Source organism: Aphelocoma coerulescens, chromosome 14 (genome assembly GCF_041296385.1).
Source record: "Aphelocoma coerulescens isolate FSJ_1873_10779 chromosome 14, UR_Acoe_1.0, whole genome shotgun sequence".
Taxonomy (NCBI): domain Eukaryota; kingdom Metazoa; phylum Chordata; class Aves; order Passeriformes; family Corvidae; genus Aphelocoma; species Aphelocoma coerulescens.
This window is the reverse complement of record NC_091028.1, coordinates 3241235-3260429: the sequence shown is the minus strand read 5'-3', so window position 1 is coordinate 3260429 and position 19195 is coordinate 3241235. Positions and strand designations below refer to the sequence as shown.

The window sequence follows — 19195 nt, the reverse complement described above, 5'->3', positions numbered from 1 at the left end:
AGGCGCGTTACTGCGCGGTGCCCCGGTTGAGGAAGTGCCGCCGGTGTCCGTGTCCAGCGCTCCTTCGTCCGGTTCCGCCTCCCGGGATGTGCTGAGGGCGCGTCCGCCGCCCCTTCCAGGTGAGCGGAGAAGAGTTTGGAGGGTCTCTGTGGTGGGCGAGGGTGCCGGCGCTGTCATGACGATTGCTCTCGGGACGGGCCCAGACCCGGCGCAGTCGCCATGGCAACCCCGGGCCCCTCGCCCCTAGGTCGTAGCGGGGCCAGGGCCCTCGGGATGTGCTCCTGTCCTTCCCGATAAACGGAGAGTGCGGTGACATTGTCGCCGCCTGTGTCCTTCTCCATTTCCTCTTCCTTCGCGGCCGAATTTCCCATGGGAAAGCCAGGAGTTTGTCACGTATGGCTGGGTCTAGCTGTTCCTCGCGGGCAGAATGGAGTTCCTTGGGTTTGTTTGGGTTTGTTTGTTGACGGCTGGGTATTTCTGTGGGGTGTGTGTTGAGACCACCGGCATTGCCGTGTCCAGCCAGGAGCTAAAACGTGTCTTGGACAATCCACTCTTGGTTCCAGGCATCAGATTATTATCGTATCTCAGTGCAAGCTGTCTAAATGTTTAATTATGTTAACTATGTTGAGTGTGAACTCGGCCTGCTCTGTGCCTGTTAGCTTATCCTGATTTTGTTGTGCTCCCAGCCCATTCTGGGTGATCTTGCTGAGCTCCTGAATCTTGGCCACTCTTCCTTCCCCTCTGGCGTTTTATTCACAGACACACAGAGGCATTAAATATCTGTACTTACCTCAGACCAGACTCTTTTTAGATGGGTCTTTCTCCGTCTCTGTTTGTTCTGATAATTCCCAGTGTCCTCCTTTGCTGCTGACCAACAAATGTTCTCAGGGAACTCACTGTGAGTGTGGATGTTTTTCCCCCTTGCAGTGGTCAAGACAAATTGGAAATGTTTTCATTCCTTTTTTTATCTACCAACTTACAGATTTATCTGGCTTTTGGCATTGTGGGAGCTTTCTGCAACTGCCAATAGCTTTAGATTTTACCATCCTGGAAATCTGTGCCCTATCCTAAAGGATCGTCAGCCAGTTTTGTTGCATGTCTGTTCCTCTCTTCTTCCATCTAGTTGTGATGAACCTACTGAATGGACTCTGTTTTCACCATGGTTTCATCCTACATGATTTTAATCTAATTAATCCCTGTAATTAATTTATTTTAATCTGCCACAGTCTCTCCTTAGTCCAGGTTAATATCCTCAGAAGTCTTTATGGAGAACACTTGTGGGAGTATTTTGGGAGCACTAGTGTGTTTTCAGACAGACCAATTGTATGAATAAACTCCTGTAGGTGTCTCACAAGTAAGGTGAAAAAAACCGCAACCAAACAAAAAAAACCAACCCCAAAAACCCAGCTGCTGGCTCTGTCCCAGTGTTATAATTAATGTGGGAGCTCATTTACAAGATAAGCCTGAGCAGCCTCGCCTCCCTCAGAAGCAGTGACAGGGACTTCTAAAGTGGAAGGTTTTCTCTTGCAGGTTAAAAAGTAGTTCTGTTATGTCTTGTAAACTGCTCTAATTAGTGTTTCCATACCTGGTGGCAAAAAAAAGAAACATTCAGCAGTGGTGCTGAGACAATGCTTTGCTCTTTGAAGTTGCTGTTTCTGCTGTTTCTCTCAGCAGGTTGTTTGATGTGTTTAAGGCAAATTGACTTCTCACGTCTGACTAGTTGGGAAGCGGCTGTCCTGTGAGTGCCTCTTAAAACCTGTGGCATTCTTAATTTTCACTTCTTTTCCTAAACCAGTGTCAATCATCCTGACTTTTGGTATCCAGACTGGACTTGGATGAGATGAAACATTGTGGGAACTGCCAGTGGAATTCAGAAAATGGTCTTGAGTCAAAGAGCCTTTAATAGAGCATGTGCATTTATTTTTATTAACAAAGTCTGGTGCTTCTCTCATGTCTGGTGGTATTTCTCTGCCAGTAAGGATGATCCCTATATTTGCATATAGGGATGGGGTTTTTTGGGGGGGTGTTATGAATACAGGGGTTGGGCCAGTATGGTCTATCAGTCAGTGAGTCAGTGCTGGGCTCAGAGCCCGTCGGCTGATGGGAGCTGGTCCTGTCACCCCAAAAGCCATTCTCTCATTTCCTGCCTATTTTCCACCTCTGGGTCCCACCCCAGCCACTCCCAGTGTAATTTATGGAGTGAGCAGGTGAAACTGTGGTTGCAAAGGCTGACTCTGGGTGACTGTTGTAAATACCTGAGGAATTACAGGTGCAAACTGAGAGACTTCCTGGTGGAGCTGATTCAGAAATCCTCAGAGCTCTGCCTTCCTGCTCATCAGAGGCTGCTGGGCTGGAGGCAGCCCTGGGTCACGGACAGGGATTCCCTTCAGTGATGTGTTCAGATGCTTTTAAAGAACCAGTTGAGCTTCAGCTGCTCAGAGTAATAGCAGAAAAAAGATCTGCCTTAGCTGAGCACCTTGTCTACAAACTTGGAAGCCAAGTGCAATCCAACATCATTCTCAGATCACTCCTACCTTCCTGGTTTTTTAACCAGTCACAGCATGTCTGGTGGCTTCAATGAAGAGTGTTCCAAAAAGACTTAGAGCTTCATGTCTTGCTCTATGTCCCCCCCACCCACTTTCCTGCCTACAGAGAGGTAGGAACAGGAACTGCTCAGTTTTCCAACATTAGCTTTTAATGAAGTTTTTTATTTCTGCTTCTCAACTTATTACTGTGGCTGTCAGAGCAGATGCCTATGCCAGAATCCATTTTAAATGCTACTAGTTTAAAACAGCACCATTGGAGTTTTTGAGCTGAACTTGCATGTCTCATGCTTGGAAAACTGCTGAAAAAGGAAAGGAAAAAAGCCATTTTGGCTCAAATTTTAAAGTCAGGATCTTGGAGAGGTGTTAAGTAAGTTTGGGGCACTTGTCTGACTACTGAGGAAGGAATGTTCTTTTCAAGCTTTTTCAAAATGATTTTATTTTAAAGCACCTTGTTTGCAGTAACCTCTGCAAAGTTGTGTTGGTGTCTCCTGTGAGGGTGTAGGTGGAGGGGTTGGGTTTTGTCAGTGCTGCTCCATAATGAGGACAGTGTGTAGGACATGAAGGCAGCTTCAAATTCCCTTCTCCAGGGGTTTGTAGGCTGAATTTCTGGCTGCTTTTTCAGTCACTACACCCATTTTCTGTGTGGATGTTTATTCTAATTCAGAAAGGGCAGCAGGCCTGCAGGTGTGGTGGATTGTTTGGGGTTTTTTTTGTTTGTTTTCTGGAGGAAGAGCTGCCTATTGGAAACTTGCTGTGTATTAAATCTCCCCTCCAGTGACGAGCCAGTTGCCAGTGTGCCTCTTTTGTGATGCTTGGGTTTGAACTCCCCACAGTGCCACTGTCACAAAGCAGATTTTCCCTTCCTCATCTTAACAAGAAAAGATTTAACAGCAAAACCCTCTCAGAGATTCTCGTTTGCCATGCCCTGGAGGAATTGCTGTATCTGGGGCAGCAGGAAGCCATGCCTTGTGCAGTGTGCTTTAGAGACACTTCATTTGGAGAACAGCTCCTGTGAAAGCCACGGCTCCAGTAATGTTTCCAGAGCTGTAAGGTGAAAGAACAGCCCAAAAAGTGACCCAAATGCAAAACATTAATGTTTCTGCTGCTGGGAGTCTGACAAGTCCGACTCCAAGTGTGCAGAAGATCAGGGATACGAGTATAAAAGGATTTTCACTAACAGTAAGTGTTTTATATTTCTAATAAATAACCACTGCTTGCTACACAGGTAGAACTACATTTTGCCTTCTCACTTCTTAATATCCTTTTGGGGACTGTTTCAAATCCTCATCTTTCATGGCAGGAGGCCAAAGTGTTAATGACAGTGATTCTGTGTGTTTGGCTTGGAGGCTTTCAGTGCTGTGGTGTGCACACCTCAGTGCCGGCGGAGTGGAAAATTGTGTGGAGCTGGAGACAAGGCACAAATAGGTTCTTAGAATGGTGTTTTCAGAATTTCACAGCTGAGGAAAAATAGTCTGAGCCATCTGGGGTGAGCCTTTATAAGGAGGGCTGAATGCCAGGATGGTTTTCCCAGGTTGTGTGTGACAGTGCTACCTTCCTGACTGTCAGAGTTCAACGTGCTCTGGCCAAGCTCTTGTAGCTGTTCCACACGAGGGGGGTGTAATATCCCACTGACTTGTTTGGTGTATTTGGTGTTCGGTGGGAGTCTGATTTAGCAGGGTGATACAGCAACATGCTGAAATCACAGCAGAAGCATAACACAGTGATGGCAGTTTATGGTTGAATCTAAATCTAGGTGTGGTGCCTGTTCCTGCTCTCTGTGTGCTCACTGTCAGGGTGCTCAGGAAGGAGTACACAGATTGAAGCCTGCTTTGCTTCCTTCAAAATGTACTTTTTTATTTGTCCAGTTTTTATACTTTGGGCTCAGCTGTGTGTGTGTTTCCCCCACACTGGTGTGGCTCTCTCAGGAAGATGTGATTCTTTATTAATTGTCTCAGGGCACCTGACAATTCACCAGTGCAGATGTCTTATATCAACCCAAGGTTACCCTCCAGCCTCCCTAGGGCTGAGATGAATTCAGCTTTCTTTAAAACACATTATTCCCCGAGCTCACTGGGTTTTGCCCTCCTCCACTGTGGGGTGCTAGTCAAGCACACTGCCCTGGATGGATTTACTGGAGAAGAAAGTCCAGGCACTGACAAACTCCTTTCTTCAGAGTGATGTCCCCAAGAGAATCCCATTAGTGCTTGGGATGTGCTTTAGGGGCAGATGGGATCCACATGGCAGATTAACCTCATGTGTTCCACATGTGACAGCCTGGGGAGCTGTGCCAGGGCAGGTGGTTGGGGAGGGCAGTTTCCTGCACAGAAAGAAGCTGCTATTGAAAGAATTTAAATAATGAGGAGCTCCAAGTCTTGAGCTAGTGCACACTCCTGAGTGACCTGGGATCCATGAGGGGCTCTGAGGCTCAGTGCTTTTGATTCTGGTAGAAATGGCAGAGAAACATGGATCAAAAGGTGTTCTGGGCTGTTGTAAAGTCACGTAATCAGAGCCTGCTTCCACCCACATTATTGGGGTTTTTTTTCAGACCAAGGCACAAAATCAGTCATTTTGTCCTAGATTTCTCATTAAGAGTCTCACTCATTCCAAGCTTCTGCTAATGTAGGGAATTAAGTGCTGGCAGTTTTGGGCAACACTCCTGTGGGATGTGATGAGTGTACAGGGGTGGAGGTGAAACGATCACCGTTCAGCCTGTGACCATGAGCTCCAGGCTGTGTTGGTTTTCATAACAAGGTGAGAATGAGGGGAGCTGTACCTTCTGGGGTTTGTGTGCTGCCTGTCCCAAATGAACCTGTGTGGCATTCCTAGAAGGAGCAGGAGCATTAAATGCTATAAACAGAGTATAACAAATGGCCTGTCGAGGTGTGCTTGCACTGCCTGCTGGCAGAGCTGGGGGTGTTGGTGCAGGCAGCACATTTGATGCCCCAGCTTCCAGTTGTGCCTTTAGATCCAAAGGAACTAGTCTGACTCCAGGCAGGGTGAAGAGATTTCCTCCTCACTGACATTATGTGGGCCTAAGCAACTTGATCTAAGTTGGGTTCAACCCCAAAGGGTCTTTCCAACCTAAGTTTTTTTATTCTATGACCATACTTGAAGTAGTACCGAGAAGCTGTCAAACCAAGTATTTAAATATCTTTAAAAATTTGGATCCTGTTTCTTGGATAATGTTGCCCTAAGTCCTGGAAGCGCCTCTTTGAGATTGTTAGTAATGAATCCATGATGTTTTCATATCCAGTTGCACTTTCATTGTATTAAATGAAAGGAGCTTGGTGACAGAGGTGTCTGTGTGGAACATTCCCTGCGAGACCAGTAACCTAAAAACACAGTAAGCTGAAAATGAAATGCAGCAGGGAAATCTTTACTGCTTTGTGGAATTAGACTGGTTCAGAGTGAATGGTTTAATGTAAATCAAATCCTCAGTACCAGATGGCACAAGGTAGAGAGACTTATAGCTGTGAAAATTCCTGTTCGTGTTCTGAAAGATAATAGCAGAGTTCATGGCTGTTTTGGGTACTGTGGTGCTCAGTCACAGCTAAAATCCTGCATTTTGGTAGCTTTAAGATTCTGTCTGGGCTTTGTTTGATCCTATTTATTTACAAGTGACAGAGGATACCAAATGTTATTAATTTTTTTTCCTGGAAATCTTGTCTTACGGGTATCTGAGCACTGTCCACACTGGAGTCGCAAACAAAGATTTGGTGGTGACACTGGAGCAGCACCTCTGGTGTGAGGGTGTCTGGCACAAGGAAATCCATCTCTGTCCCTGAACGCAGATCTTCCAGGGGAGTGTCTGTAAAGTGAAACAGAGCTACTGTGACATGTCCTGCAGGGCTGGGCAGGAGCTGACAGAACAGGGCCAGCCCGGGGCTCCCCGTGCCCAGTGGGGTTGTTCGGTGTCACTGCCGTTCCTCTGGAACAGCCCCTTCATGGTGTGTCCTTAGGGGCTTTCTGCAGGAACTTAATCTTTTCCTTCTGTGGAAGGACAGCAGATAATCCTTAATAATCCAGCAGGAGTGTGCTCAAAGTGAATGCTTTGAATTCCTGAAGGTGAAAATCTTCATCCCGAGTCTATGAGGATCCGCACTGTTTAGTGCTGGAGCTGCTGGGACACCAGGCTGGCTGTATGTGCCTGTAGGGACAATGCTGCCTGAATTATGGGATCGATTTATAAACACCCACAGCCTGCCAGGGCTTTTCTTTATTCTTCCCTGCAGCTCTGCTGCTTCCTGTTCAGGATGAATTGATTTCAATTAGCTTGTAAGTAAAGTAAAAGGTATTGATGAACTTCAACCCAGCTTTGTTTCTGCAAGCAAAGAAGATTCCTTCACGCTGGTTTTTGTGTGATCACTAAATTCAAAGCCAATACATCCCTTACTGGGAGTTATAATTGTAAACAATCCTAGTTGCTATTCATTTGACTTTAGTCTTAGATTACCTGGATTTTATTCTGCCAGGAAATTCAGTGATATTTGTTTCTAGATTGTAACATTTTTATTTGGGAATTTCATGAGTTTATCTGCTTGGAAGCTGAAGTCAAAATAAAAATTAATGAAACCAGCATCTTCTTCACTGGTGAAATCCAGTGATTTTTTTTTTTTTTCAGGATGCACAAGGCAGAAGCCTTGTTAAAACATGTCTAACAGTGCTAAGCAAGAGAAATCTCAACTTGTAGAACCACTTGGCCAGGTTTTTGTAGATATGGAAGTGCGCAAGGGATTTTCAAACACATTTAAGCAGCTGCCTGCCAAAGCATCAGGCTTTAATCCTGCATTTGAACACCCTGCTGGATTAAGAGTGCTGGTTCTGTGTGGCTGCCTGTCTCTCTAGAAATGTGATATTATGTAGATTTTATTATGATTTTTTAAAAATACAAGAGCTCTAAGAGGGAATGAAAACTTCTCGCTCTTGAGAAAAGCTTGAGCTGAGGTTTCTTAGCTGTGAAGCATCTGGTTCATGTAAATAAACTGTTCCTGCACCTGGCTCTAAAAAAGAACTGTTTTTTCTCGATGGGACCTGGAAGTGCTGGTGGTGGAAATGTCAGTGCCTGTACTTGGCTCCATCGTGCTGAGTGAGCAGGGGCAATTCCTGGAGGCTCAGCCATGGCTTGGGCCAATGCTGGAGCCAAAGGCTCTGCTGCCTTTTAGACAGAACTGTGGAATGCTGTTCTTTAGCTCATTATACCTAGAGCTTATTGATGCCAAAGACTTATGGCATTATTTTTAAATAGTAAGTTCAGGCCTCACAATGTACTTTAATTTAAAATTATATGTCAAGTTGACTTATTTAGTAATGCATTTAGTATTTCTTTTCATCCAACTTCCATTCCTGCCAAATATTTGTCATAAGAATATGACAGGTTCCTCTGAGCTACCCAATAGACTTGAGGCCAAAACATTTTGCTAGATTTGTTTCAATAGAGCAAGGCAGAAAAGTAGTAAAAATGCTTAAAACCTTTATGCTTTCCTGTATTTTTGAAATTAATTTGTTATGCATTAGTATGTGCAGGTTTTAGGTAAGAAAGGGAATTAAATACTCAGCTTCTAGTTCTACTTGCTCCTGACTGCAGTATTTTGTAAAAGGGTGTCCTCTGAGCTTTTTCAAATGTTTATTTGCACTATCCCTTCATAAGCATGAAATGTTAAGTAAAATATGAAATGTTGGCTCATTTTCTAATCCTCCTGAGCAAGTGCTTCCTGTTTTGACAGAAGGGTGAGGTCACTGTGCCCCCTGAGAGGGGAGACAGTGGCTGGTGCTGGCCATGTCACCTCCCAGACCATGGCCATCATGTGAACCAAAGTCTGACACCTGAAAAAAAGATATTAAAAGAAATAAGATAACATCACTTTGGCTTTTCCAAAGTGGCTGTGAACACCCTTGAGTTAACCACATGTCCCTGGAGCCTGCGTTTGACTTCACAGTAGCCACCATTTGGTCTCAAGGGTCTGAATTTGTGTTGTCAGTGTTGCTACCTCTAAACCCCTAAAGGCCCTTTTAACTTCCATTGAGTCCCAAGATTTTGTTTCACACTGATACTGTTTGGGGGAGTTTTTTGTGCTTTCAAGCATGTATTTTGTCCTCTTAAGTTAACTCTGAAACTGATACTCAGGTCACTGTGTTGGCTGAGACTTGAATTCAGGACTTTGTCTGTGCTAAGGACAGCATTGCCACAGGCTGTGCCCAGGGCCAGGACCTGCTCTTGGGTGTTTTCTAGGTATCCCTGAAGACCCAGAGGCTGTCACCTGGGTATAAAGGGAATTGATTTGCCTGGAATTTCTTCTCTCTTGGTCATAGCAGCCACTTACCACAGCTGACACCTGGCCAGGGAGGAAGGGGCACAGGTCTGGTCTCCTAAACGCCTTTGGCAGGACATGGTGCCAGATGGGTGTCCCAAATGTCCTTTAAATGTGCTGGAGCATCTGGATTGGGTCATGTAATGGATGGAGCGAGTTCCTGCAAACACAACCAGCCCTGGGTGTCTGAATTTGAGGGGAGGGGGATTATCCTGTTCAACAAAAGAGTCATGGATTACTTTTTTGAGGCTGGCTTCAGCTACAGGATAATGCGTAATGCTTGCCCAGCTCTTTGAGAATATGGTGTGAAATACACATGGACTAATCCCCATAGGAATGTGCCCTGTGCTGGCTCTGCCTCTCTGGCTGCGCCTGCCCTGCCTTTTCTACTCATTAGCAAAACCATGGTGGTTTCATTTCTCTCTGATTTATTAATGCTGAGAAGGGGTGTTGCCTTACAGGAGCATTGAAACTTTGCAAGAAAAATGATCCTGTGGTGTGTCACAGCTCTGAAATGGCTCAGCAAAGAGTTCAGCAAGGGTGGGGAGTGAGACTGGGGTCCACATCATCAAGCTCCCAGTGGTGTGGATCAGATGAGCCACAGCCAGCAAAGGGTTGCCCTTCCTTCTTCAGGGTCCCATGGGGTGAAGCTGAAGCTTCTTAAAAGGTCACCAGAGGCTGGGGGTGGGGAATGTGTGCACCACTGTGACAGGGTACAGGTTCCAAGTCTGGCCTCTGAGGACTTGAGCCAATTCTGGGAGTGTAAAATAAGTTTTAAAGGCAGCAAGGAGTGCAGGTTTTGTAGGTGCTTAAGTTGTTTTGAAACTGGCACCTGGACTGACTGTGAGTGCTGTGGGCTGCTCAGTAAACATGCAGCCAGTCCTAGAACAGGCTGTAAAATAGCTGTGATGCTTTTTAAGGAATTCTTTGGAGAGGAACAAGTGATCCATTTCAGTACAGAGTGACTGTAACTGGCAAAGTAGAATATGCTGAAGGAAGGGACCCATCAGGATCACCGAGTCCAACTCCTGGCCCCACACAGAACCCCCTGGGAATCCCACCATGTGCCTGAGAGCTTGTCCAAGTATGTTTAATAACTTAATAATTTACAAGTAATTGCTAAATTTTAAGTTTGGCAGCTTAAAATTGCCCAAACTGGCAATTCTAACTTTGCCAGTTACTCAAATGCCACTCAAATGGCATATGCAGTCCAATGGGGAGTGTTATAAACATATATTATAATATTGGCTTCTCGCAAGTATAAAGGTAGATATTATATAATGTTAGAAATGCTTTTTGCTGTGTGGATGTAGTTTTCTCTCTTTTTAGCAAGAATGTTAGCAAGTGTGAGCAAGTAAAATAACCTCCAAACGAAGGATGAGGCCCAAGAAGCTGCTAATCAGCACTTTGTCCAGGGAACAAAAGGGCCCAAAGGCTGCTCCGCCCGGAGAACGGGCGGCCAGGAGAGCCCAGAGCCGCTGTCACCGCTCTGCCCGGAGAGAGGCCCAAAGCTGCAATCAGCCCTGTCTGGAGAATTAAGAAATCCACCCTACCATCAACTCTTGCCTAGTGGGCCCAACCCCAAGAATCAAGAGAAATAAAACCACAAGGCAGAAGAATACGCACACTCTAAAAAGGTGGAACCAAGGAGTGGCCATGCAGAACAGCTCCCGGAAAAGTTTGAATATGAATAGAAAACAGACAGTAAAAATGGTATAAACAGGACTCTCCTCGAGCATCAGGTGTGCTCTTGGCAGAGCGCCAAGGCACCCGGCCATTGCCCCTTTTCTTTATTTTATGTGTCTCTTATTGTCTTCATATTAAACCCTTTAAATTCTCACAGGAGAGTGAACCTCGGTTTTCACAGTGAGTGTGTTTAAATCTGTTCCTCCTCAAGCTCTGAGCTTTAAATCAAGAACACTGGAGAGCTGAGCATCCCTTTTCACAGGAGGGCATAGACAAACACCGCTCTGTGCAGCTTTTCCCTTATAACTTGGCACTTTGAAACCAAGACCTGAGACTCTTAAAATTGGGAAAAGAAAGTAAAAATTTTAAGTAATTTGGTTTTTTTAAGGGTGGTGGCTTTGGTTTTTTTAATTTGCATCCTGATCTGTTTCTTTTACCTGGGAGGGTCGGAGTGAGAGAGATGAGGGAACTGACTCCTCCTGTCTCCACTTTCCTTGTCTGTCTCACATAGGAATAGAGAGAGTCCTAAAACTGACTGTTCTCCAGTCATCCATCAGTGCTACAAATGCTTTTACAACCACTTTAGCTATCACTTGCTTCTTTCCCTCTGGTACTTGTTAAAAAAGGCTGAAGACATTGCAGCAAGTGTTCTGTTTGTACTTAGCAGATCGTGGCAGTGCTATGGAGAAAAGGTGTCCTGGGATTTCTGTATCTGAGTGCTCTGTGCTGGGCTGGGAGGAGCTGTGGCACACAGGAATGAGGGGAAGCGAAACTAGATCTCATTTCACCAGCATAGGCTAAACAAAATGAACATTTTAAAGAGTTGGAATCCTCTGCATATGTACTCATGGCAGGAGTGTGCAAGAGGACTTTCTAAACGTTCCTCTAGCAGTGCTTCCTTTTTAAGCTGTTTGTTCAGTTTTGTTTTAACAAAATGTTGGTCCTGCATGGACGTTTGAAGAGCTCCATGCAACATAAGGTGCACTTGGCACATTGTTGGCTCATTTAATGCTGTTTTTGGAAGGGCTGGTGGCCACGTGCTCCTCGCATGCAGAGTCACCAGACTGTACTGCCAGGGATTGGGATGTGCATGGATATGGGGCTGGAAGGCTGGGTCAGGCTGAGCTGGGAGCTGGGCTTACCCCGTGGCCAACACAGCTTTGAGTTCCTTCTCAGGTTAACGTTGCCATGTTTCGTTTTGTCTCTTCTGAAAACTCACTTTTCTGGGAAAAGCAGCTTTATCCATGCCAAGCCCCTCCTGGTGCTGTTGGATCAGACCCTGCATTCCATCATTCCTCACGTGCTTCCTTCCCTTGCAGGCGTGAATGACAGAGGAGGTGCCCCCCACTGCACTGACGGATGTGAACCTGCGCCTGCTCTGCCACGATGACATAGACACAGTGAAGCAGCTCTGTGGAGACTGGTTCCCAATAGAGTATGTGGCTGATTTGGGGTGGCCTCAGAACAAATGGTGTGAACCTGCACTGGTCCAATTCTGTGCAGCCTCAGGGCTGTTACCAGGACAGCAGCAGGTTGGGAATCTCCTCTGCACTGTGGTGGTGTTGCTGTTAAAGGGCCTTTGCTGCCTGTCCTGCGGCGTACTGGAGTCATCAGAAACTTCCTGTATGGGGATTTTGGCAGGAAAATGGGCTTTGTAATTAAAGGGATGCATCAGCTTCTTGAGAAAGACTGAATGAGACGGGGAAAGGAGGACACCTCCAGGAAAAAGGACAGCATCCCTGTGCTTGTGAAAGGAAGTTGTGTCCTGGAGTGTGGTGCTGGGAAAGCACCCTCAGAGCCGAACCAAACTGGCACAGAGCTGTTCCTGAGGGACTGCTCTGAATGTCCTGGGGGAACTGAGCAGTAACTTCCCTTGGATCGCTGTTGCTCCTGTAGTCTGGCTTAAAGCTGATCTCAGCCTGTCCCAGGTCAGCTCCCCAGACCCACATTTGACAAGCACAGGAATGAGGAGCTTTTCTGGGGTACACTGACAGATTTCTGGCCTAAAGCATCCAGGGAAACCACAGCTGTAGACTTCATGGATTTTTAACTTCAGCTTCATAGAGAAGGTTTATAGAGGATTCTAGCAGATTATAATTAAGATTGAATAAAATGTAACAAATCAGCAAAAGCATTCATAGTATTTTGAGTTTGTGGATTTCTTTTAAAATCAAGACATGCTGAACTCTCACTTGGAAATAAAGAACATACAGTAGTTTCCCTTTAGCTGCAGAAGGAGGAGGAGAACTGGAGGCTGGTGGTGTGATTTGTTTTTTTCCTACCAATATGCAGTATTTTTTTTTACATGTGTATGAAATTAATGAGATCCTTAAACTCTTAGATGAGGGCAGATGTATCTTGCATTTAAAAATAACTTGCTAAAGATGGATATGAAAGCTCTGGGCAAAGACTGTAAAATGAAAATGTGATTCTCTTAGCAAGGCAGGAGGCCATTACATAGTGAAAGAACCCATGGTACCAAATGGGATGCAACTGCTGTTTCCAGTTGAGGAGCATCTCATGCCTGTTCCCAGGGGCTTTGCATCCCCAGACATTGCTGTTTCTGGTTCCTTCCCAGATACCCTGACTCATGGTACCGAGATATCACTTCCAACAAGAAGTTCTTTTCCCTCGCAGCCACATACAGAGGCTCCATTGTGGGGATGATAGTGGCAGAGATCAAGAGCAGGACAAAGGTGCACAAAGAGGTATGTGACTACCCTGGGCTTTAGTGGTACAGAATCCACCCCCTGCCGTGGGGAACGGGGGGATGGGACCTGTTTGGGGTGGGTTTTTTTCCCTCCCCTATTCAGATAATTGATCCTGAGTTAATGTAAGGAATGAAGCAGGGGTGGGGGGCTGTGTGGTACCACAGAGGCTCTTCCTGCTGGGGCATGGCCCCGTGGGAAGCTGAGGGATCAGATCCTGCTGGCTAATCCCAAAGTGCCCGTGCAGCAGGCATTTCACTGCTGCCTGGCCATGGCTGGTGTAGCTGTGGGAGCACAGACCTCTTCCTTTCTTACTTAAGAGCTTCCTTAGCTGTACTGGGTGAGTCACTCTGGTGACTTCCTGCAGAAGCTGCTCCCTTTACTCAGTCCCTGTCCTGAGCCCTGAGGGCAGGTAACCTGTCTGCAGAGAGCTTGGACTTCAGAGATAACAGAGTTTGGAGGCCAGGAGGACAATCCAGTGGGGCAGAGAGGGAAAGAAGAGATGGTCAGTGGAGACAGTGTGGGAGAAGAGCACTAAAAAAAATCAAGGGCAGTGCAGGGAGTGTCTTGTTCTCTACAGCAGTGCAGAGATCTCCAGCTCTCACAGCTCAGGTGCAGCTTGCAGGACTTGCTGGGTTGATCTAAACACTGCTGGGTGACTCCACAACTGGCACTTTGAATCCTTCTGGTAAAGAAAGCAAGTGTGTTCTGTCCCTAAAGCCACAAATAGTGGACATAGTTAGGAAATACCGTGGTCCATGTTCTGCCTCTGGGAGGATGATGTGAAAATAGGAATAGCCCCATGCTTGGATATTTTAACTTCCATTCCAAAACCTTCAGCTAAGACTGTTCAGTGAAGTTTCTTGTTTTAGCCTTGTGTTTAGGTGTTCCAGTACAGGGTTCTTGATTTCTCCTGTGCCTCCCCAGGTACCCTACTAAATAACCTGTCCTATCTCTACTCAGGATGGAGATATCCTAGCTTCCAATTTTCCTGTGGACACTCAAGTTGCTTACATCCTAAGTCTTGGAGTGGTGAAGGAGTTCAGAAAACATGGAATAGGTAAGATGCTGCTAAGTGCCAGCTGCTGCTGTTGTTTGCCTGGTGTGGCCAGTGGCTGTGACTGAAGGAGCTCCAGCATCTCCCTGCAGTATCCCTGTGGGAAAGGCCTACCCGTGGCTGGTACCAGCAGCTGGGAAGGTGATGCATCCACATCCCATTCCTGGTGATAGTGCAGGGGCACTGGGAGGTTTTTACTGGTGTGGGCACAACACAATATGCAAATATTTCCAAAGAGCACAGGCCTTTGTCACCCTTGTTCCCAAGGGCCAGCTGAACACCCCAAAAACTCACACTCCTGCTGCTGAGACTGTCTGCAAGTGTAAGAACTTCACCCAGGAGCAGGGTTTGAAATTATTTTCTTTCTGGGTATCAGCAGTCTGATCCCTGAGGCACAAAACAGAGCTGCTTTTAACCTTTCAGCTTCAACAGATAGAACAAACTGTGAGAAAACCACAAAGGTAACTGGAAAATAGTGTAACTTGTGCCTGATTAGATCTCGAATGTACAAATCAGCTCTGAATGCAGCATTCCTGCAGCCATTTGAAATCCTGGAGTCAGAAAGGCTTTCTCTCTGTGGAGAGCAGTTGTGTTCTGTCACCAAGTGCTGCCCTTCTGGTGCCATTTCAGGCAGGATGTGGATCTTTGATCTGCAGAAGGCAATGGGCCAGGTTTGGCAGTGTGACCCAGGGGTGCACATCTGGAGTCTCTTCAGTGGATATGGGTATAACTCAGCACCTCCAAGTCCTCCCTTCTTCCCCAGGAGTGTTTGGAGAGGTATAAACTTACAGGATACATAAAGAAATGACCACAGAGTCCTTGGTGAGAGCAGTGTTTAAGCCTTCCATTAAAATGCCACTGGAGAGAATTTTCTGTACAAAGAAGAAAGTGGTAGCACAGAATGATCTTCACAGAGGGTGGTAAAGAGGTCTTTCTTTACAATTATGGTGGTTTTCAGTCTCCTCTTAATTTCCAAATCCTAATTTTTTTTCCCAGTTCCATCTTGCTGGAATTTTCTCCTTTCAGAGTCAGTATTTCCTGTATCCATTCCATCTGCACAGCGTGTTGCTGTGCTCTCTCAAAAACTTTTGAGCTTGCACCTGTAGCAACACAACCTAAAAAAAATGCTGCCGCTTTTTCTGAGACCTTTCTCTTGAGGTTTTTCTACTGGTGTTTGAAGCTGGAGCCTTTCATGCAGGAGGCTCTTCACTCCAGCCATGCTTCTGAGCACTAAAGCACTGATTTTCCTCTGATTTTCCTCTGATTTTTGTAAAAGGGTTTGGTTTCTAGTTCTCTGCTGTTCTAAAACCACAGGCCAGCTGGATTTCTGTGAGGTAGAAGACTGGAATATCTCATAACAAAATTGAGCTACTCTATTGTCAATGTCTCAGTGGTTTTTTGGGCTTGGCTGATACAGATTCTCACAAAGTATCAAGTGGCCATGAAGTCAGTGCTGTTGACTTCTGCTCTGAAATCCTGTGGGTCCTGCAAGGAGTTCTACAGGCCCTGGGATTGTGAAACAGCAGCAGCCATCTCCCCTGTGTGTTAGTCAGGCTGATTCTTTAGCCTGGTGTTACCACACCTGCTGGAAGAAGTTCCCGTGCAGGTTCTGCTGCGTCCTTCATGCCATGTTGAGGTGGTGTGGATGAACCCTAGGTCTTGTCTCCTGGGGCTGGAGTATCCTCTGTACCCTTCTGTTTTTTTCCTGGTGGCTGCAGCAAATCCAGGTTGGATGAGATCCCATCTCCCTCTCCCTCTTCCTCTCCTCCTTAGGAGGCATCTTAAAGTCCCACCAGTTCTTAGATTTTTATTCAAGTTCAGCAGACACAATACAATAACCTGCTTGTGAACTCCTGTGTTGACACTCTGCTGTTTCAAATGGCTTTAAAAGAAGTAAATGTATGGGGTGGAACTGATACCATTGAAAATGAGTCACTGACCTTCCCCAAAGCCAGGAGCTGCTCTGCTGGGGATGGACAGTATTGTCAAAGTTCTGGCTCTGTCTTGTGGTTATTGAGTCAGAGGTTTGTGTCTTTTAATCTCTGGGTTTTGAAGCTCTGTTCACAGGTGAGACCATATATTAAAACCATGTAGATGGTCCTGTGAGAACTGGGTGGGATTTGGGGTCTCCAGGTGTGTGCAGCAATCCCTGCTTAGACACTGGTGCAGGAGGACTCAGCTGGGCCCCACAAACCCTCATGCTGAGGGTCCCTGGGGCTGCTCACTGTGATCCAGCTGCTTTCCCTTCAACAGGTTCCCTCTTGCTTGAGAGTCTGAAAGATCACATCTCCACCACTGCCCAGGACCACTGCAAAGCCATCTACCTGCACGTGCTCACCACCAACAACACAGCAATAAACTTCTATGAAAACAGAGACTTTAAACAGCACCACTATCTCCCCTATTACTATTCCATCCGAGGCGTCCTCAAAGATGGCTTCACCTACGTCCTGTACATCAATGGTGGGCACCCACCCTGGACAATCTTATATCCTTTCCCTGCAGGTGCTGAGCAGAGGCCAAACCCTGTTTTGGGTTAGCAACAGCAAAGTGTGGGTAGATGTGGGGACTGAAACCTGCTCAGAAGTGGGTTTAATCTGAAGCTGGAAGGTAGGTGATGTTAGAGGGATCTGACAGTGATCCATGTGTCCCCAGGCTCCCTGGACTCCTCTGGGAATGCTTCAGGGAGCCAGTGTAGGATTATTGGAGCAAGTTGGATGCCAATGAGAGTGAGTGATGGTGTTAGGCCAAAGTGCTGGGTGTGCTTTGGCTTGTAGGGTGCAAGATTTTGCCACAAACAGGGCAGAGAAACCCTTGGTCTTGCTTCCTGTGACCTGGGATCCACTGTGAGCCTGGCCTGGCCTGGATCTCAGCAGGCTGCTCCCACACTGACTTAGGGAGATTGTTTCAGGTCAATGGATCATGCAGAAGAAACTTCATCCTTCCTGGGTGTAGCTGGTCATTTCCAACCTCCCCAAGCAGGTGGATGGATTGCTGTCCTCACAGGATCTTCTGTGGAGTGCAAAGGGAACTGGCAGCTGCTTAGAGGAGGTATTTCCCACACAAACTGGAGCTGCCATTCCCAAATTGCCATCCTTTACAGGGCAGGGCAGACCTGCTTTTGATAGAGAGGTGGAAGCAAATGATTGCAAGGAGCAGCTGTGACTGAGCTGAGCAGCTTCCACTGTGCCAGGGGTCCCTGCAGGCAGGGCAGGTCCAGGAGTGATTTAGGTTCTTTGCTAAGTTACAGGGTAAGTGTTGCTGTCCTTAACTAGTGGCCACTGACTACCTACAGCACATTGGCTCCACACTAGCCAGCCTGAGCCCGTGCTCCATTCCCCAGAGGATATACAGACAAGCCCAGAGCCTCCTCTGCAGCCTCCTGCCCTGGTCTGGCATTTCTGCCAAGAGCGGCATTGAGTACAGCCGGACGATGTGACTGAGCGAGGGTGCACAGGAAGCACAGGTGGGTACTGGGGACAGCTCCCTTCCTGCCCCACGGCCACCATTCTGTGACAGAGATCCTGGAGTGAGCTCATCCTGCTGCTGTGGAAGGTGTGTGGGGAGGGCTGTGCTCCAGCTCCAGCCAGCAGCTGAACTCCTGCTGGTTTCATCTGAAGGGAAATCAAACTCTGACCTTATTTACTTGAGCCCAGAGCCCAACAGCAGGTGGAACCTGCTGTCCCTCTCCTCTTCCCAGCTACTGGAGCAGCACGCAAGACCCACAGTGCCTGAGCCCTCAGAGTCCCAGCAGAGTAACTGGAAGCCCCATTTGCTGCCAGGGCCATTGCATGTGTGTGACGTTTCCAGGACAGTGGCTCCCCAGCACACTTTCCCTAAGCATTTCCCTAAAACATCTGCCCTCTTTTCTTTCCATAGGATTGTTCCTCCTTCCGTGTGACACCCGGCTCTGCGCTGGTTCCAGTGATGACAGCTCTTGACCGGTGACCCAGCCCCTGGATGGGACACCTTGTTCCACAGGGACTCACCTTTGGTAGAACTTCACCCTGGGGCTGCAGCCCCAGCTCCCCGTGTGGGCTGGTGGGCCTGGCCGTGCCACAGCCACGGGCCCTTGGTGTCACCACTCCGTGTGCATGTTGCACTGTCCCCGCCACTTCCCTCGCCTCCGGTTTGCTCATCCCCATCCATACCCAGAATGCTGAGGGGTTCAGCTGCTGCTCCCACTCCATCCACAGCTGCTGAGAGCAGCTGAGGGAGGTTCATGGATCTGCACTGAGGAACCACTTAAATGAGCTGGGAGAGCCCCGGCTGGCAGGGCAGTGTCTGCCCTTGTTGCTGGGGAAGGGGGGAGCTGGGTGAGGGGAAAGGGGGGAATGGGAATCATGTTTAGGTCCTGCCATATCAGCTGCTGGTGTGTCCTGTGGGTAACTTCCAGGGAGAGCAACTGCCTCGCATGAGAAACTACCCAGCCCCACCAGCCCTCTGGAGTGATGTAAAAAGCAGCATATAATTCAGGATGCATAAAGTAGAAGGCAGGGAATGAAATTGCTATTTCATAGTGAAATATATATGTATTATACTGTATAGATCTTTCTGCCTTTGTCCAAGTTGGAATGTAGCAGGGGAGGGGAGCTGGGAGTGTAAGAGTCTGGTCCAGAGCCCTTCTCCCCTTCCTTGGCACGAGGCTGGACTTCGCAGGGCCTTGAGGGATGGGATGTGTACAAGCACAACAGCTTTTCCTTACTGAGGAAGTTCCACAGCTGCTCAGCATTGTGCTTTGGGCTGTGGTCTGGGCAGTCTCTCAGTGGCTGCCCAATGTGTCCTGGCTGCAGGACCGTCTGGCTGGACTGAGTAGCTCATGTCCAGCCTGTGTGGAAGCCCCAGAGCTGCAGCCAGGCCAGGGGCCCTGCTATATTCCCATGGTAAATC

General features: G+C 47.3%; 1 protein-coding gene across 1 annotated transcript; it reads left to right on the top strand.

Moving 5' to 3' along the window:
• The first annotated feature begins 11 nt into the window (after positions 1-11).
• On the top strand, positions 12-18850 carry NAA60 (N-alpha-acetyltransferase 60, NatF catalytic subunit). Its single transcript, XM_069030360.1, has 7 exons — positions 12-119; positions 11860-11975; positions 13119-13248; positions 14212-14308; positions 16559-16793; positions 17588-17771; positions 18185-18850. Exons 2-6 carry the CDS (start codon positions 11866-11868, stop codon positions 17742-17744), a joined length of 729 nt encoding a protein of 242 aa, XP_068886461.1. The 5' UTR covers positions 12-119; positions 11860-11865; the 3' UTR covers positions 17745-17771; positions 18185-18850.
• The last annotated feature ends 345 nt before the right edge of the window (positions 18851-19195 follow it).